The sequence below is a fragment of the Halichoerus grypus genome, chromosome 15 (assembly GCF_964656455.1).
Source record: "Halichoerus grypus chromosome 15, mHalGry1.hap1.1, whole genome shotgun sequence".
In the NCBI taxonomy this organism is placed as follows: Eukaryota; Metazoa; Chordata; class Mammalia; order Carnivora; family Phocidae; genus Halichoerus; species Halichoerus grypus.
The window spans coordinates 49,648,341-49,665,909 of NC_135726.1; the positions used below are offsets into that span (position 1 = coordinate 49,648,341).

The following is a 17,569-nucleotide window of genomic DNA, read 5'->3' on the forward strand; positions in this document are numbered from 1 at the left end:
TCTCTGTATCTTTCTGCATGGCCACCTCGGTCATTGCCCCAACCATTGCTTTCTCTAGAGTCCCAGGGGTCAGCCTCTCCGTGTCCATTTTTCTATGGACCCTTCTTTCCTTTCTCTCTCTCCTGCTTTCTCTCTGTCCCCGTATCTTTGTCATTGTCTTTCTCTTCACTTGCTCTGTGCCTCCATCACTATCTCTCTGTGTCTCGGTCTCTCTCCCCTCTCCCAGAAACCCTGCGTCCCTGTGCCCCCCAGGGCTCCCCCCCATCCCCAGAGGAGAGCCACAGACTCTCCAGATGCCCCTGCTGCAAGTCCATTCCCAGAGAATAATAGGTGTGGCCTGGCTGTAGTCAGAATCGGGTACCAGCCCCACCAGACAGGCGCCTGTGTTTGTGGGACTGAAATAGGCATAAATAAATATGGTCACCTGGCTCCTTTCTGTGTCCCCTCCCTGCTCAGGAACATAGCCTAGGGTGAGATGCTTCCCCAAACACTTCCTATTTCTCTCTGGCTACCTGGCCCCAGGTGCAGGGAGTGGGCAGGGGTTGATGGGGGGGTGGGGGGGGTGGGAGCGGGATCCTGGGTCTGAAAGAGAAGGAGGCCAGGGGCCTGGACTCCTGGGTCCCACCAGAGGAGGGGAGCATCCCCATGAGATCCATGACTCCTGCCAAGGTCTGCAGTTGGGAAGGATTTATTATCACTAAGTGGCCATGACAGAGCAGGGAGGGGGAGGTGACACGGAGGCTCTACAATCAGCTCCCCTAGAGGCAGCGATTAAGGGCTCATTACCCGCTGGGTGTGGGGGGAGGCTGGGAAAAGCAGCAGGAGGAGGGCTGAATTGGGGTGTGTGCAGGGGATGAGGACAGTCTAGAGGGAAGAAGAGCAGACACACTCAAGGGGGAAGTTCAGTCAGGACACTCGCGGGGGGGAAAGATTATGAAAAGAGAACAGGAACGGGTGGGGGGACACCAGAGCTCGCAGCACATCTGCCTGGGGGCAGCCCACAGGGTCACGGCTTCTCCAGCTGGACGTCCCCGTCTCCAATGTGGAGGCTGCCCACGTCCTGGTAGGTGCCCTGGAGGCCTCGGGAGATGTCCTCGTACATGGAGCAGTCATCCAGGTTCAGGCCCTGGGGTGAACACGTGGTGGGGGGGGAGCTCAGCGCCCTGACGCCCAGACCCCTGCCCCTAGACGACCCCAGGGAGGACCCCCACGAGAACCCCAATGCACCTGCCCCTCACCTGTCCCCACCCACCACTCACCTCATAAAGGTTTTCATCTTCATAGTCATCCTGGGTGTCCACCCCAAACTTCATGTTCTGCCATCGTTTCTGGGAGGAGGGGGGGATTGGGAGCCTCAGTGAGGGGGTGTGGGGGGAGAATATGTTTTCCGAACAAACCTCCTGGATGCCGGAGAGGTGCTTTACCAGAGGGGGTAAGGGATGCACCCAAAGCCACACCGCGGGTGAGTGGCAGGTGTCTCTGGGTCCCTTCCTTATTGCTCTTGCACGAATAACAGCTCTCACAGAAATGGCAGTGGCAGTCCCATGGCCTAAGGCGGGGCTGGTGCAGGTCAGAGGCTCCGGGAGGACAGCCAGCCCCCATCTGCCCTGGCTACATCTGGAGGGCCACTGCACTCCCGGTTGGGGGGTTAGAGTGAGACACCAGGGCTGGGGTGGGGGGAGAGTGAGGTATACCTGGGGGGTGGGAGGAGGGAGGACAACCTTGAGGGGAGACTGAGCAAGGATGCCCTTCTGGGCCACGCACCCTTTAAAATCCTGTCATGGTACGAATTCATGTGCCCCTCAGCCCTGTGAGGGTGCTGTCACTCTCCCATTTTAGGAGGGGACCTCAGCCTTGGAGGGCCCGGGTCCCCAGCGGCTCACCCTGAACAGCAGCAGGGTCCCAGGCACCACGGCGCAGAAGAGCAGGATGATGCCCTCGGCTGTGATGATGTTGTTCTTGGTGGCCTCTCCCATGTCCAGGAAGGGTCTGGGGAGCCGCTCTGTGAGGAGGGGGTGCTGCTCAGAGCACAGGTGCCTCCTGCCCTCCTGGCTTCCCAGCCCTGCCCCCGGCAAGGCCGAGACCCCTTGAAGACCCCCCCCCGCCCCCGCAGCGTGTGTGAGCTGGGAGCGGGGATGCCCACGATGGGTGCCCTGGATGCCCGGGGCCGGCACTCACCGCGCACGCGGAGGTAGGTGCCGCAGGACTGCTGGAAGCTGAGGACTTTCTGGTTGGGGCTTGTCTCCTCCACCTGGCACCTGAACATGCCTATGTGGCTCTTGTTCACCGTGTGGATGGTCAGCTCACCGTGGGGCTTTTGGCCATAGCTCCAGAACATGTCGGGCCAGGTGGCGTTGCCTTGGAGGACGCGCCACCAGGTGATGTTGAGGGTGGTGCCGGGCCTGCTGCCGTTGTGCAAGCACTGCAGGTGGACCGTATCGCCCAGGCTCACGGTCACCGAGGGCGGGCCCCCGTCCACCCACAGGGCCTGGCACCCGGGGCCTGCGGAGAGGCGGAGGAGTCGGGGACTGCGGGTGGGGACACAGGCCCCAGCCCTGGCGCCCCCCCCCCGCAGCGGCAGCACCCTGGAGTGCGTGGGGTGGGGGTGGGGGTTGAGGACACTCCTGGGGAAGAGGGTGGGGTGGGGGAGGGGGCACACAGTGTTGGGAGTGAGGCTGCCGCTGGGGGGAGAGTAGTGTGGTAGTACCGAGGGGAACAGAGAGAGGGCACACCTGTGGGGGAGGAGGACATCCTGGGGGAGGAGGGTAAGACACCCTGGCGTGGGGACACACCCCTGCGGGTCCCCCACTCACCTCTCCAGCGCCACCTCTCGCCACCCTCCCCACCTGCGCTCTGTGCTTTGGCCCCACTGAACTCACAGGTGTTTGGATACTTGGCTTCCTAATGGTAGAAGGGCCCTGTCCAGGGAGCGCCGTCCGTAATCAGTTTGGGCATCACCTCCTCCTGAAGGCCTTCCAGGCTCACCTTCCCACCCTCAGCCCTGCCTGACACCTGGTACTTTAGCTGGTGTAATCTTCACAAAAGCCTTAGAGGTAGGTTCTCTCGTTGTCCCATTTTACAGGTGGGACAGCTGAGGCCCAGGGAGCGCAGATTGGTTGCCTGGCACACCAGGGCAGCAAAAGTGGCTGGCGTTCCAAACCCTGAGCCTTGGGGCCTGCCTTGCCCTGTGACCTCAGGCTCACCCCTCATTCTCTGCTTGTGTCAACCTGGGTCAGGAGTGAGTTCAGTTGGCGGCTGCGCTGGGAGTTAGGGGAGGGCCTCGGCAAAGTGGGTTGGCTGCTGGGGAAACCCCAGCTTCCAGCCCCCCAGGCCAGCCCAAAAGGCTGGCTCAGCCTCTTCTGGAGGGAGGAGGTGGGAGGTGAGGAAGAGAGGAGGAGGAAGAGGTGGGGAAAGAGGCAGCAACCTCAGAGTCACAGCCCCACCAGCTGGTATTGCTTGGGGTGGGGGTGGGGCAGCCTGGAAGGCAGTGTTGATGAGGTGCCCCCTTCCCCAGCACTGAAAAGGGGCTCCCGACGCAGTGGGGTGACTGAGATTCAAGGCAGAGAAGGAGAAAGCTGTTTCTTCTCTCTGAAGCTGAGCGCCGCTCCCCAAGTCCCCTTCCTGCCCCTAGCTCTGGAGCTCAGTCAAGGGCAACCTTAGTTCCTTATTTTGACCTGTGGCGTTGAGGGGGGTGGGGAAGTCGTCTGTTGCCCCTGTCTCCTTCCATGTGGCTGTAGACGCCCCTTCAACTTTGCTCAGCCCCCTCCGGCCTCCCCTCGGACCTGCGGCCTGCTTGGGACGGTCAAGCAGGTGGATGCAGTTTCTTCAAGGGCTTTCCCAGCACTGCGCCACCCCCCTACCCCCCCCCCCCCCCGCTCCACGCACACACCTGCTGGCTCCTCACCCCCTGGGCAGTGACTTTCTCTCTGCCTCTGCCCTCTCTCCAGCCTCCGCAGTCCTCCCTGCCCCGCCACCCCCCAACCCCCAGCACCAGCCTGTTAGCCACGTACCCAGGCCAACAGCAGAGATTAAGAAGAGGAGAAAGATGGTGGCGTGCAGCGCTCGGAGGACTCCGGGACCCCCAGGCATCTCTCCCAGTGGGTTGGTTAGTCTGGGTCGCAGCAGTCCTGGGGTACCAGATTCCACCTCGGCAACCCCGCCCTACTTCCTGCCCAGTCCTGCCGGAGATGGGCTCCAATGGCCCCACTGCCGGATCCTCCTTCAGCTGTGGGCCCCGGGGGCAGCCCCTGCCTGTGTGCTTCAGGCCCGGAGTGGAGAGAAACTGCTCCCTGCACCTGTGGCCACAATTCCCCTGGGGGGAGGCTGCTGGGTGGGGGAAAGAGACCAGTTCAAGGCCTGGCTCATCACTGGCCAGCCCTGGGACGGAAGCCCGAGGGAGCCAGAGTTCGAGGTGCCTGTGCCCGCAGATGGTCTGTCAGGGTGGTGGTTCTGAGCCTGCTCTCCACTCCTCACCGGCCCTAGGCAAAGCTCATCTCCTCTCTGAGCCTCCATGTCCTCCCTTCTTGGTGTTGGAATCCAGGATTTATTTATTTATTTATTTATTTATTTTTGAGAGAGAGCACATGAGAGGGGGGAGGTCAGAGGGAGAAGCAGACTCCCCGCTGAGCAGGGAGCCCGATGCAGGACTCGATCCTGGAGTCCCAGGATCGTGACCTGAGCCGAAGGCAGTCGCTTAACCAACTGAGCCACCCAGGCGTCCCGGAATCCAGGATTTAAAGGGGTTGTGCATGCAAAGTTCTGAACACAGGGCCCAGCCCATAGTAGGTGCTCAGTAAAACGTGGCCCCTATTAATGCTCAGGACGAATAAATGGGGCAGGTCGACCAGCTGTATGACTAGGTGGTGGCTTCCTCTTCTGAGCCTTGGCATTAAAAAAAAAATTTTTTTTTTTAAATTGTAATTTCTACTCTCAATGTGGGGCTCAAACTCACAACCCCGAGGTCAAGAGTCACACGTTCTACTGACTTGGCCAGCCGGGCGCCCCCAGCCTTGGCATTTTTCATCTGAGAGATGAGCATAAGAATATCTCCCCAGTGTTGTGCCATGAGATGCTGTTCCCAGCACCCGAGGAGTGAGAGCCACGATGGGCTCTTGACGTGAGTCAGCCTCCCCACAAGTGGGCAAGGTAGGCCACCCGCCATTTTAGAGGAAACAGGCCCAGAGAGATGCCATCACTCGCCGGGTGTAGCACAGCTTGGGAGTGGTGGAGCAGAGATTCAGAGTCACTTGTGTGTGCCCACCTGCCGTTGGGCAGCATTTTAGGTCACGTGGAAGGAAACGGAGTCTGAGGAGTCACAGGAGATTGTTGAGAGGTTTGTGAGCAGTTAGGGGACCATCACATGTGCACACAAGGAGACACACAGGGGAAAAATTCACCGCAGGGAGATTTTTGGTAGCAAAAGTGGAAACAAAAAGTCCACGTGCGGGAGAACGGGATGCACACGGGGTGACGTGGGCAGCCAGTAAAGTACTCAGCAGGCGAAAAGACGGAGCTCTACTCATCAACCCAGCTGCGTCTCAGAAATGACATGAAAATGACACAACACATGCAGCGTGCAACAGTTGACTTGTTTTCAAAAGGCGAAACATCGGATGCCGTTAGGGACGTGCCTCCGTAGTGGAGGTGTGAACCCATGCAGGTGAGTGACACCCAATTCCCGAGAGGGGTTCCCTCTGGGGGACGGGAGGAGGGCTTTGCCTGTCTCGGCTTTAGGTCTTGTTTTACTTCTTAAGCTGGGTAGCGGGTCCACGGGTCTTTCTTACATTAATAGGTATGCTATTTTGCATGCTTGAAGCATTTCATAATTAAAAAAACAAAATGCAACTGTCACCTACACAGAGGAACATGGGCCTCAAGAGTTCGTGATTCCTGTGTTTGAATCTCCGCTCTGTCAGCCGACTGGTTGTCTGGGCCTCAGTTTCTTCTCTGGTAATCTGGGCCCTCCGCCCCCCTTGTGCCCCTCGTGAGGCTGCAAGGACACAGTTCCCCTTCTCCGGCCTGCGGGCCCTCCCCCGTTCCCCTCCCTCCGGCGACCCTTGCTGTATAGCAGGTCATCAGCCCGTCCGTGCTTTAGTTCCTCCTTATGACCCCCCACCTAGGAAGAAACCCTGGGCTCAGATAGTGCAGCCCTAGAATTCTCCATCTGCTGAGGCGGTTTCCAGGCCCTCGATTGCCCCCCAGTGGCCGCAGAGGCACAGCTGCTGGATTGCAGGCCCTCAGGCCAGACCAGCCTGCAGGGACGCCACCCACCGGCCACTTAGCCAGCACTGCTGGTGTCTGCCGACCAGGTCCTGGGCCTTGCTGCCTTGCGTTCGCATGTCTACTCCAAGACGTCTTCTTCCTCAGTTGACAAAAAAGGAAATTGGAGCCCAGAACAGGGAGGGAGTGACTGGCCCAAGGCCATGCCCAGGCACGTAACCCTTCAGGCCTTGTTTTTCCATTTCCCTTACTTCCATGGGGCAATGAGCTGCAGTGGCTAGAGCCTACTCGCCCAAGTTCAAATTCCAGCTTTGCCACCCCCTCGTTGTGGTACATGGGCAAACGACCCAACCTGTGACTCACTTTCCCTATACCCAAAATGCGGGTGCTTTTGGGCACCTTCACAGGGTTGCCTAGTTGTATTAAATGATATATTTATTAAGTGCCTTGCACGTGATAGGCTGTTTATGGAGCACAAACTTCTGAGCTGGAGCTGGGAGGGATGACAGCTTCATTCCCCACCGGATGTGGGACTCTGGTTTGATTTTTTCCATCCTGAACACCAAGTAACTGGTCGTGTGCTTGGTGCACTGCTCTGAGCCAAGACACTATTGATATGGTGACTCTGCAGGTCCCTCAGGAGTGACACAGACAAGGAGTGGAGGGCTCAGAGGGGGAGTAAGTTGCTCAGGATTGCATAGAATTAGGGTCAGAGCTGGAAGTTATTGAACACGAATCACTTGAGTTCAAAGCCCAGGCTTCGCACTGGAAGTAAATGGGTCCAATAACTTGGGCTGGGGGAAATCGGGAGACTTGGCCGAGCCAGCTCAGGCTCTGCTTCGTAGTGTTCCCCGAGGAGGAGGTGGGTTTGGAAGCATGGGGCCAATTCTCCAGGCTCAGCTTTCTGGGGTCTGGCACATGCCCACTTGGTGCCCTTCAGAGCTCCCACCCCAGCTGCACGGAGAGCCAACTGCCACGCAGGACCGTAGAGGCGGTGCCGCCCGACGGCCCAGCCCAACCTCCGCGCAGGAGCCTCACACAACCCTCCCTGCGGGCAGTGGTGGGTGTGGGAAGTGGCACCCCATCCCAACTCCGGGCAGGGACAACTAGCTCCAAAAGGTGCACACCAGGGACCCTCAAGGAGCCACCAGCAGTGAAAGCTGGCTGTCCCAAGTCTACCTCCTTTAGGGAAGAAGCCACCTGCCCCTCCTGCTTTGTTCCAGCAGGGGACAGAGAGCCACCTCTGCAGCGCAGGCCCCAACCGGGGCCACTGCTTCAACAGCCACTCTTTTCGGTTTCTCATCTTACTGAGAACTGCAAAGGCAGGATGTGGGGGGAGGGGCGAGAGCCTCCAGGTCCCGGCCCCACCCAACCACCAGCCCAGCTGGGGCACAGGGCCCACTAGGGGTAGAAGAGCTTCAGTTGGGAAGGCTGGGCCTCAGGCTCTAGTGGCTATTGGTGCCACAGCCCCCCAGGTCCCCCCTTTCACGAGTGAAGAAGTGCCGTGCAGTGCTCCTTCCTCCTGCCCCCCAATGGAAGGGGAGAGCCAGTCAGAGACCCAGACCAGGATTACGAACGAGGCAATTTATTGACCCAGCATTTGTTCTAATGCTTCTTGTTGGCAGCTGCCACCTGCGGGAAAAGACGGGGAAGTAATCAGGATGGGCCGTGGGGTGTGCGTTCGGGCACTCTGGAGCAGCTACCCACCACCCGAGGGACACCAGCCAACTGGATTTGTGGCCTGACATGCGTTCATCCGATCTGATCCCTACAACCTCAGGCATGTCCTCATTTTACAGAAGCGTCAACTGGGACTCGAAGACAGGAAGTGGGATTGCAACGCCCACTGCCCTGTCACCCACACGGATGTCCGTGCCAGGCTCTGCCCTGCCCTGGAAGAGTTCACCAGCTCCTTCCAGGCCGCCCCCGGACGCCCAGGGGGCTGACACCTTCTATTCTCTTCTGCTCCTGGACTAAGTGACTAAGCCCTCTCCAAAGCTCCTACGAGGCCTGAGTCAATGATAAAGAAGAAAACCAACAATGGGTTCACGCCTGGCCCTGGGGGCTCCCGCTGCTGTAGCTCACTGAGCCCTCACTACAGCCCTCACTACCACCCTGAGGCTGGCAAGAGGAGACTGCTCCACAGACGGGGAGATTGGCTCCAGGCAAACGGACTCTGCCCCAAGGTGTCCAGCCAGTCAGTCATCTGGACGGAGACCTGAGTTCTGAGCTGGCTTGCCTCCCCCTCTCCACAGCCGTCCCATCTGGTGCTCAGCAAGCATGAAGAATAGGAGGAAACAGTGCAGCCAGAATCCTAAGAAGGCTGACCTGGGAAGAGGGAGTTGTGTGTGCAGGAACATGTCCTGCATGAGAAACAAGCCCAGCTGCACTCTAGCACCCACATTTCCAACCAGCTCTAGCAGGAAGTCAGTCAGAAATGTTCTTTCTCCTGCACCCCCCCCCCCACCATAGGCCAGCCCTCCTCTGACCCCCACCAGGCTGGGCTGTGACCTCCAGGGGAGGAAACTCTGATCTAACAAAGCCCAGGCTCTGAAAATTCCCCAGGCAGTGACTAAGGGACCCAGCCCTGGCACAGCCAGGCCTCACCTGTCCAGCGATTCTGTCCAGATCTCTCTGTCCCTGAGGTGTCAGTTTGCGGCCCCTGTGGGAGAACAGTCAAGCAGCCCCCCATTAGTGCAAGCTCTCAGCCCTGTTGCTGCCAGGCCCCTCCTAGATGTGAGCCAGGCTTCGCAAGAAGGCACCTGGCCATGGGACCACATGACACCAGCCAAGTCCCACTGAGGGCCCCGGTCGGCTGCATTCTAACGAGCTGGGGGCAGGAGTGGGAGCCCCCCTGGGAGCTGCCGGGGTGTCGTTTGTGCAAGCATTAGATCAAAAGCCCCGAAAAATCAATTGGGAAAAGTTAACGAGCAGGCTAATGAAAGCGGACAGTCGCCAAATTACCTTCCTGGAGCTCAGGGTAGTCAGCCGGAGAGGTCGGGGTGAGGCCCCTCACTGTTCGCTTTTCTGCAGAACCCCCTGCCTGCCTGAGGGGCAGCTGCACACCGTGCAGGACAGACCTGGCACCTCTCCATGCGGGGAAGGATGGCTCTAGACAACTTCATTACAGGTGATCTGACCCCAAGTCTCCTCACCACCCGTTCCCAGCCACCCCCCTGCCCCTGCTCACCCATCTTGGTCCTTTTCCACCATTTTCAGCCCCTCTAGGGCTTGGAGGACCCTGCGGGCCACGCTCTTGGAGCCTCTACTGAAGTGGCTGGGCATGACCCCGTTTCTCTGACGTCCCCCGTAGATCTTGGTCATGGAGCCGACCCCAGCGCCGCCCCGGAGGTACAGGTGCCGTGCTGTGGAAGCTGGGGGGGCGGGGGTGGGCAGGAGATGTGAGGCCCCTTCTCGAGCACAGAAGACTCCTCTCCACAGCTGAGGCAGGCCGAAGGAAGGGCCTTGCTCGAGGTCACACACCTATCAATTGTGTGTGTGTGGCCGCTAATTCTTCCCATTATGTAGCCTGCGGAAACTGCGAACACACACCAAGACCCAGTACCAGGCCCCCGCCGCTAGCTATCCTGCAGCTGAGCGTCCCTGCACCCTGTGCCCAGCCGGGGAGACCAGAGGGCCTGCCACAGCTGTGCTGCTGTGAGGGAGGACTCTGTCCTGCGGGTAGACCCTAGCAAATGCTTAAGCCGGGACTGTCCATCTCCACATGCCCAGGCCCGAGGGGCAGCAGGGTAATGCGAAGGGCCATGCCGCCACCTGAGTGCAGCTCCCCGAGCCCCTCAGCCCCGGAGAACTCAGGGCTAGAGCAGACACCCCATGCAACCTGGAATGGGAATACCCCCACGGACACGGGGTTCTCATCCCTAGCCTGGCTTGGGCAAGTCCCCGGTCCCTCACCGTTCTGTTCAACAGGACCGCTTCTCCACCGGGCCCTGTGCCATCTGCTTTTCGTTCTCTCCCCCAAGGCAGTAAGATGGCCTCAGGACCCGGCCTGATGGTATGGCCTTGGCAAGTCACTCACCCTCATCTGAGAATCAGGAGTAACAGTCCCTGAGAAGAGTGTGGCTGTGAGCACTGCCCAGGAGTCTGCTATTCTCCTTCACAGAAAAGCAAACAGGCTCCGGAGGATACTCACTAGCCTCATGTCACACAGCTCTGAGGGACAGCCCCTCCAGACTGTTCGGGCTTTCTACCTCAGGGGGCCACTGCAATGTGGAGGCATTAGGGCCTGATACAGGGACTCCAGGTCATTCCAGGGCCCCTAGAGCCCAGCACGTAAGCTTTAGTTCTACAGATCAGAGGGGGAATCAGGATTCACTCCGTCAGTAACTACTTACTCCTAAGAGCTGGTGCCAGGCCATGTCCATGACCCTCCAGTGTGGCCAGCTCGGGGTGGGGGTGAAGTGGATACTCCTCCCCTCAGCCTGCCCCTCCCAGAGTAGTTCTTCCACACCACTTGTTCCCCCCCCCCCACCCCCGTAAGATGGTCTCCGGATACAGCCACGGCTTTGGGAGCCACAGCACAGCCGAAACCCTCCCCACCTATCAGGACCACCATACAACCGCTCCTCAGTTTCACTGCTTCCGGCCTCTGCTCACTTTAAAACTCTTCTCCTTGGTTCTTCCTACCCCACGCCCTACCCCCCCACACCTCCAAGACCAAAACTCCCCTTCCAGTGGTATCACTGGAGAACTCCAGACTTTAAGACCAGCTCGCATGCCCAACACCTACCACCCTTCCTCTCGAGCCTGTCCCAGGCCACGCCCTGACTGGGCTGGAGAGCTGCTCTCCCACTTGGGCTGTACCCAGGGCTGGGGAGAGCAGGACATCCTCACGAAGGGGGTGAGATGAATACTCCTAAGCACACAGATGCCCAGGAGATGCCTGGCCAAGACCGGACCAACGTTCTGCCCGGTCCTCATCTGGGCTCCATGAAAAGGGGTGGCCAACCCCTGGGCTGTCTGGTAACACAGGGTCTGAATCCCAGCACTGCTCCTCATCAGCTGTTCAGAGTCCACCCCGGATTCAGGTGGTCTGGGCCACGGTACCTAAAGGGTACGACTTCCTTAAATCCCGAGGAGTGGCAGAGAATAAGCTCCAGCCAAGTTCAACATATTAGTTTCTTCAAGGAAGGGGTGGTGGGTTCCGTTAATTTTTTTTTTAAAGCTGCATAAAACTGGGGCGCCTGGGTGGCTCAGTTGGTTAAGCATCTGCCTTCGGCTCAGGTCATGGTCTCAGGGTCCTGGGATCGAGCCCCACATCGGGCTCCCTGCTCAGCAGAAAGCCTGCTTCTCCCTCTCCCACTCCCCCTGCTTGTGTTCCCTCTCTCGCTGTCTCTCTCTCTGTCAAATAAATAAATAAATAAACCTTTAAAAAAATAAAAATAAAAAAAATAAAGCTGCATAAAACTACCTGGTGTGGTGTCAGACGTCACAAGCCTAGGTGTCCCCCCACCCAACCCAGTTGATAATTATTTTCCTGACCCATTACAAGGCACAGTGTTAACTCCACAAACTGAAAAGGTATTACAGTCGAAATACACGAGTTCTACAAAATATTGACCTGTTTTTCACACACCCCACCCCACTTGAGACCCGGGTCCCAATCCCTTTGAAGTGGAGTTGTAGCATCGCAAATCCAGGCCATCCTAGCTGCTATTTATGAGGGTCACAGCGAGCCAGGTGTCATCACAACTGGCTTCTCCTTAAGTCCCTCTGAAGGCTTTCTGCTGTGCTCCTCTTGGGAAATCCCATCCCTAGTAACCACTAGTCACTCCACACCTCCAACTGTTAAGGAGGGACGAGCACTGGGCCGCCAGCTGGAGGACGGTCACAAGGAACGGTGCATTGGAGCACCACAGCCCAAGGAAGCTGCACAAGTGTCTCTGCTGCTCAGCGTCTCAACAGCTGGTTTTAAGTTCAGATCTGTGATCCCATCCTGACCTAGAGAGTCACAAAGTGGGGAGAGGAGGCCTCCCAGATAGATCTTGCCCTCAACCCTTCTCCGCTAAGCTTCTAAGGACAGAATCACTTTCCCGACCTTGTCACCCCTTAACTTGTTCCTGCACGTCTCCAAGGCCTTGATCCTGCCACTAACACAGCAGGGGGCAGAGAGGACCAGGTTCCATCCTATAGTAAATAAAACGCGTTCAGATGTCCCAATTCAGAGCTGCTTGCTGACAAGACACAATGGGAGTCTCCCCTCCCTCCCAAGCAGGACCTTCTGAGAACTGAGAAGTCAAGAGACTTGCCCAAGGCCACACTGCAACACCCCCTTCACAAAACCCTACGATGGTCTTTCCTTGACGCTGCCCCTCCTCTTAGAGCAGCTCCTGACACAGGTGCTTTCTAGCCCTCCCTACCTCACCCTTCACCACTGTGCCTTGGTACTTCTTACTCCTATAGCTCTGTCCCTTTTCCAGAGCACCCTCAGGTGGGCTCTGCCATTTGCCTTGTTTTTATCACCCCCACCCCCCCCCCAGAGATCAGAACCTGTCACTCCATGAAGTCAATCCCCACACCACCTATTGCCAGAGCTCAGCCTCCCAGGACAGACCACTGCCCCACTGTGCTTGGTTCCAGACCCCCGAGGGGACAAGAGGCCAAGGCCCCATGATCCAGAGAAGGAATAAAGCAAATACAGCACAGACTCTGGTTTTGGAGTTAGTGTGCCATGCTCTCCCAGGGTCATTTCACCTGTTTGTACCTCAGTTTCCTCTTTGGTAATGAAGTATCTTCTATGACTTGACTTGTTCAGAGTATGAGCTAACCCTAACTAGGTGGGAGCACTCCAGGCTAGCAAACTTCTCCTATAAAGGGACAAAGTCAGTATTTTTTTTTTTTTTTTTTTAAGATTTTATTTATTTGACAGAGAGAGACACAGCAAGTGAGGGAACACAAGCAGGGGGAGTGGGAGAGGGAGAAGCAGGCTTCCCGCCGAGCAGGGAGCCCGATGCGGGGCTCGATCCCAGGACCCTGGGATCATGATCTGAGCCGAAGGCAGACACTTAACGACTGAGCCACCCAGGCACCCCAAGGGTCAAAGTCAGTATTCTCGGTTTTGTAGGCCACGTGGTCTGTCACAACTGCAACTCTGCCTCTGGTGTGGATGTAAACAAATAGGCATGGTGGTGTCCCAACAAAAAGGTACTTAACAGACCTGGGTCTAGAACCCCCATACTATGCCACTAAGGCAGCTGGGCAAGTGAGGTCAAAAAAGGAGTTTGGGGGGCACCTGGGTGGCTCAGTCAGTTAGGTGTCTGCCTTCGGCTCGGGTCGTGATCCCGGGGTCCTGGGATCAAGCCCTGCATCAGGCTGCAAATAAATAAATAAAAAATCTTAAAAAGGCATTTGGGAATCTTAAAAAAGGGAGACCAGAAGGGCAGGTAGAAGATGTACACTCAGTGTGAGTTGTCAGAGAAGGGGCATAGTGGGCAGAAAGGGACCACAGCCACAGTAAGACTCATCTATGTGTACTGCCCAGTCTTTATCTGATTTCCCACTAATCTTTCCCCATCTACAAAAACATAAAGTATGAAATGAGCCAAGGGAAGAGAGCTGGAAACCCCGCCTCAAGTGATGGCGTGGGAGTGGCAGACTGGGGCATCACTAGCTGACATATTACTTGACCTTCCTGACCACCACCATGAAACAGAAACCACCAGTACTACCTGGGAGGTTTTTGGTAAGACAGATTAAGCAAAATACATATATTTACCTGACCATACAGAAAAAGCTAGTAGAATTTCTCATTTTAGATCCAAAGCTGCCTTGACCAACTGATTCTTGGGGCACTGCCAAAGAACATTCAGGGCCAGGCAGCCTTGCTTCCCAAGACGGGTAGATGGGGTGGTGGTCTCATTTAGGCTCCAACACTGATGTGCCCGGGGAAGTCACATCAGCTTCCCTCCACCAGCTCCATTTTCTTTTTTTTTTCCCCAAGACTTTTTTATTATTATTATTTATTTATTTGACAGAGACACAGTGAGAGAGGGAACACAAGCAGGGGGAGGGGGAGAGGGAGAAGCAGGATTCCTGCTGAGCAGAGAGCCCGATGTGGGGCTTGATCCCAGGACCCCGGGATCATGACCCGAGCCGAAGGCAGACGCTTAACGACTGAGCCACGCAGGCGCCCCCCCCCCCCCATTTTCTTTCTAAAAGCACAGCAGTGATTCCCACCATATGCCACTCACCCTACCCACACGAGAGTTGACAGTTTCATCCTCAGGGGTCTGAGGCTGTGGCCGAGTCATGTTGGCCCCTGTGCCCAGTCTAGAGCCTAAATTAGAGTGGATCTCATGACACTTCACGCACGAGTGCACCACAAATCTACGAAACGCTCCGTGTTCTGAAGTACCAAGGCAACTTGTACCGAGGCCAACTCTTCTCAAGGTCTTCCTGAAGTTTTCTCAATGCTTGCTTCCCACCTACTTCCTATCTGGAGACAAGCTTTGGCCAGGAGGGAGCCCCTATGTCACAGAGGAAGGTTGATAGTTGCAGAGGCTGAGGGCCCTTAGTGAAGGCCTGTGCAGAGGCTGCCACCTGAACAATCTTGCACTGACCCCCCCACCCTCCAATCCCTAAGTTAGGCCTTTGTGGGGTGACAGCTTGGAGAAACTTGAAATGTCAAGGACAGGTGAAAATTAGCACTGTGCTATCAGATGCTACATTTAAGTCATTCCTTCCAAGGTGTCATCACTGGGAGACTAATAAAGAGAGGGGGCTGCCATGGTTACAGGGTGACCGTAAGGCCTTCTTTTAGGCACTTGAGACTTACGAAGATTTAGAGCAAGGAGGGACCTGGCCAAACCTTAACCTCTTACAAATAACAAACTAGAGAGACAAGGAAAAAGCTGGCCTGACGATCTGAATAAAAACAAGACCTTTAACTTTTCTTGAAGATAATACTGTGCCATAGGTACAGTTTACAGCATTTTAACAGCCATAAGCTCATCTGATTCCCACTACAATCCTGCAATGGTACAGTCATAGCCCCATTTTAGAGAGGACCACAAGAGGCACACGCAGATGGAGGTCACACAGTTAAGCAGCAGAGAAGAATCTGAGTCTAGACCTCATGAACATAGAAAGATAAATGCCTCCCTCTAAAACACACCACCTTTAAGTAAAATATGACCACTCATTTGACCCTGGATTTCCGTAGAGGCTCAGAGGAAGCCACCAGTCCTTACATAAACCTCCTACAAATGAAGAAACGGATTCAGAATGTGAAGTTATCGAGTGTCACACAAGCACGCAGAGACAGTCCGAGGTTTCTCCTCTCACACTGTAGGTCAACTATAATTTAAAGAGTTTCACCTCTCTTGCAATCTTGGGCTCACAGACAGAATGGGGAGGTATGGTGCGTGCCACAGGTCACCCAGGCCCCGACTCCCCAGAGGCCCCAGTTCCTCACCAGCTCGTGTGTAGAACCAGTTCTCATCGTAGGGAGCAAGCTCTTTATGCTTGGCCAGCTTGACAGTGTCCACCCATTCAGGGACTTTCAGCTTCCCAGACCTGGGGCAACAGTGAGAAAGGCGCGATTCAGGAGTCTGCACAAACTCCACCCCCCCCATCCCCTCTGCTCAGCACAACTGTAGGTTACCAGGAGCCCCATGTGTCCCAGAATACAAAGCATCTGAAACCCAGCTACAAGCCAAACCCAGGCCTCACGCAGACAAGCGGACTCCACTCTGAGACCTCACACAAGCCCCCCCCGCCCCCGCCCCGGGGAGAGAAACAACGCCTGCCGAGGAGCCAGGCAAAGACCACGGCCTCCATCCGCCGTGAAGCCCCGGTCCCCACACTCACTTTTTGAGGAAGGCTGCCAGAGCTCTGACGAACTCCTGCTGGTTCACGTCTTTTACAGTAACTCCAGGCATCTGAGAGAGGAGCAGCAAGCACGTGAGCTCAGGACCGGTGCAGACGACTGAGAGGAGCCGGGGCCTCGCCCCCACGCACTGAAACCGCCGCACTCCCGTTACTTCCCAAGGTCCCGCTTCGGGACCGGGCCCTAAAGGCCCCGGAGCCTGTGGGTGCTCGAGTTCACCGCCGCTCACGGTCTCTGCGGGTCGCACAAGCACGGCCTGGCGCCGTTGTGGAAACGCTAGAAGACCCCAGCCCCCGAATCGGGGGCGCCCCCGCATCCACGCCGCCCACCTGGCCCAGTCTCGGTTCCCGGACCGCGCCGACCGGGCATGTCCGGGCCTGCCGCTCGCACGTGGCTGCGGCTCCAGGGGGCGGGGCGGCCCCACGCAGTCGCCCCGGAGCCCCCCGGCACGCGCTCCCGGCTGGGGAGTCGGGCCCTGACGCCCCGCGCCCAGCCCGAACCGGAGCGCCGGACCTACCGTGCGGCCTCCGCGCTGCCAGCCAGGGGAAAGGGAGCAACGGGGTTTCCCGGGCGCACAAGTCGGGCGTCGGGTCTCGCGAGAGGTCTGAGAGCTCGCGAGAGGTCTGAGAGCTCGCGAGAGCGGGGCCAGAAGAGCAGCCCCGCCTCTCTCAGGGCGAATGTGGCTTCGCCTCGGCGGAGGCGGGAGGGTGTGTGGTGATGAGGCGGGCTGGCGAAGGGAAAAGCCAAGGGCGAGGGGATGGAGGCGTGCTTCCTCCCCGCCCTTTCCTGTCCCGGAGCGAAATAAAGCTCCCGTGCTGAGCTGGGGGTGTGTGGCTTCGTTTGCGTCGATCGTGGCGGAAGGAACGGCGGCGGAGGGGACGGTGGTGGCGGAAGTTGTGGGGCATTTGGGTGGGCAGGAAAGAGAGACCCGACCACTGCCCGCGCCCCCGCGGGGCGACCCCCTCTCTGGGTGGCTTTTCGGGCCGGAAGTGGGGGTAGTAAGGGCGGAACTGTGACGGGGAACCCAGCGCTGGAGCAAAGAGGAAATGTGTTCGACCGCCAGTCCTCGCGAGAGCAGGAGGCGCCGGACCACCCCTGTTAGGGCGGAAACTGCTTCATCGCGGTCCAGGCGACCGCAGTGGGAATGAGGCACCGCAGGCGGGGAGGAGACCAGGGCAGGGACAAAGAGGCGGAGGCGGGACCTTCGGAGAAGTTAGCGCAGCTCTGCCTCCTAGTGCCTGAATCTGTTCGCTCAGCGTTTTGGGTTTATTTTGCCCACTTAGAATCTATCCACTTCACTGGCCGTTCAACGCTTCATTCTCTCCGTTAAGAAAAAGAAAATACAATTTAAATGGATATACCGAAATCCCGTTTGTTTGCCACTTTTAAGTGACTGCTCCTCTACATGGTGTATCAAATTAATTCCATCAGCAAATATTTTTTTGTGTGCCTCCTCTGTACCAGGCACGGATAAACGTTATGTAGTGTTAGATGTGTAATCTA

At 57.3% G+C, this 17,569-nt stretch overlaps 2 protein-coding genes across 7 annotated transcripts; both read right to left on the reverse strand.

The window, feature by feature from the left end:
• Positions 1-672: 672 nt before the first annotated feature.
• Positions 673-4,240, reverse strand: CD79A (CD79a molecule). Its single transcript, XM_036103262.2, has 5 exons — positions 4,011-4,240; positions 2,179-2,502; positions 1,884-2,002; positions 1,260-1,328; positions 673-1,126 (listed from the first exon to the last, which is right to left on the reverse strand). The coding sequence occupies exons 1-5, from the start codon at positions 4,087-4,089 to the stop codon at positions 1,007-1,009; spliced, it is 711 nt and encodes a 236-aa protein (XP_035959155.1). The 5' UTR covers positions 4,090-4,240; the 3' UTR covers positions 673-1,006.
• Positions 4,241-7,782: 3,542 nt separating this feature from the next.
• On the reverse strand, positions 7,783-16,706 carry RPS19 (ribosomal protein S19). 6 transcript variants are annotated; one of them, XR_013444285.1, is made up of 7 exons: positions 16,584-16,706; positions 16,048-16,118; positions 15,653-15,753; positions 9,410-9,593; positions 8,827-8,881; positions 8,438-8,547; positions 7,783-7,851 (listed from the first exon to the last, which is right to left on the reverse strand). XR_013444285.1 is itself a non-coding variant. In XM_078063198.1 (7 exons), the coding sequence occupies exons 2-6, from the start codon at positions 16,116-16,118 to the stop codon at positions 8,491-8,493; spliced, it is 468 nt and encodes a 155-aa protein (XP_077919324.1). In that variant the 5' UTR covers positions 16,584-16,706; the 3' UTR covers positions 7,783-7,851; positions 8,459-8,490. The 6 variants fall into 6 exon arrangements, 5 of the variants coding, with proteins under 5 accessions (XP_077919324.1, XP_077919323.1, XP_077919322.1 ...); XM_078063198.1 differs by having other exon boundaries at positions 8,459-8,547; XM_078063197.1 differs by having other exon boundaries at positions 8,459-8,582.
• Positions 16,707-17,569: the final 863 nt, after the last annotated feature.

Excerpts from the sequence above, each read along its gene's own strand:
- RPS19 (XM_078063196.1), bottom strand. The coding sequence starts at position 16,118 with ATGCCTGGAGTTACTGTAAAAGACGTGAACCAGCAGGAGTTCGTCAGA. Across the intron at positions 15,754-16,047 it reads CTGGCAGCCTTCCTCAAAAA|GTCTGGGAAGCTGAAAGTCC; the intron begins GTGAGTGTGGGG and ends CTGTTGCCCCAG. Across the intron at positions 7,852-8,437 it reads CAAGCCAGCTCAGAACTCAG|GTGGCAGCTGCCAACAAGAA; the intron begins GTCTCCGTCCAG and ends CTTTTCCCGCAG.
- CD79A (XM_036103262.2), bottom strand. The coding sequence starts at position 4,089 with ATGCCTGGGGGTCCCGGAGTCCTCCGAGCGCTGCACGCCACCATCTTT. Across the intron at positions 1,329-1,883 it reads GGACCCTGCTGCTGTTCAGG|AAACGATGGCAGAACATGAA; the intron begins GTGAGCCGCTGG and ends CCCTCCTCCCAG. Across the intron at positions 1,127-1,259 it reads AAGATGAAAACCTTTATGAG|GGCCTGAACCTGGATGACTG; the intron begins GTGAGTGGTGGG and ends TGTTCACCCCAG.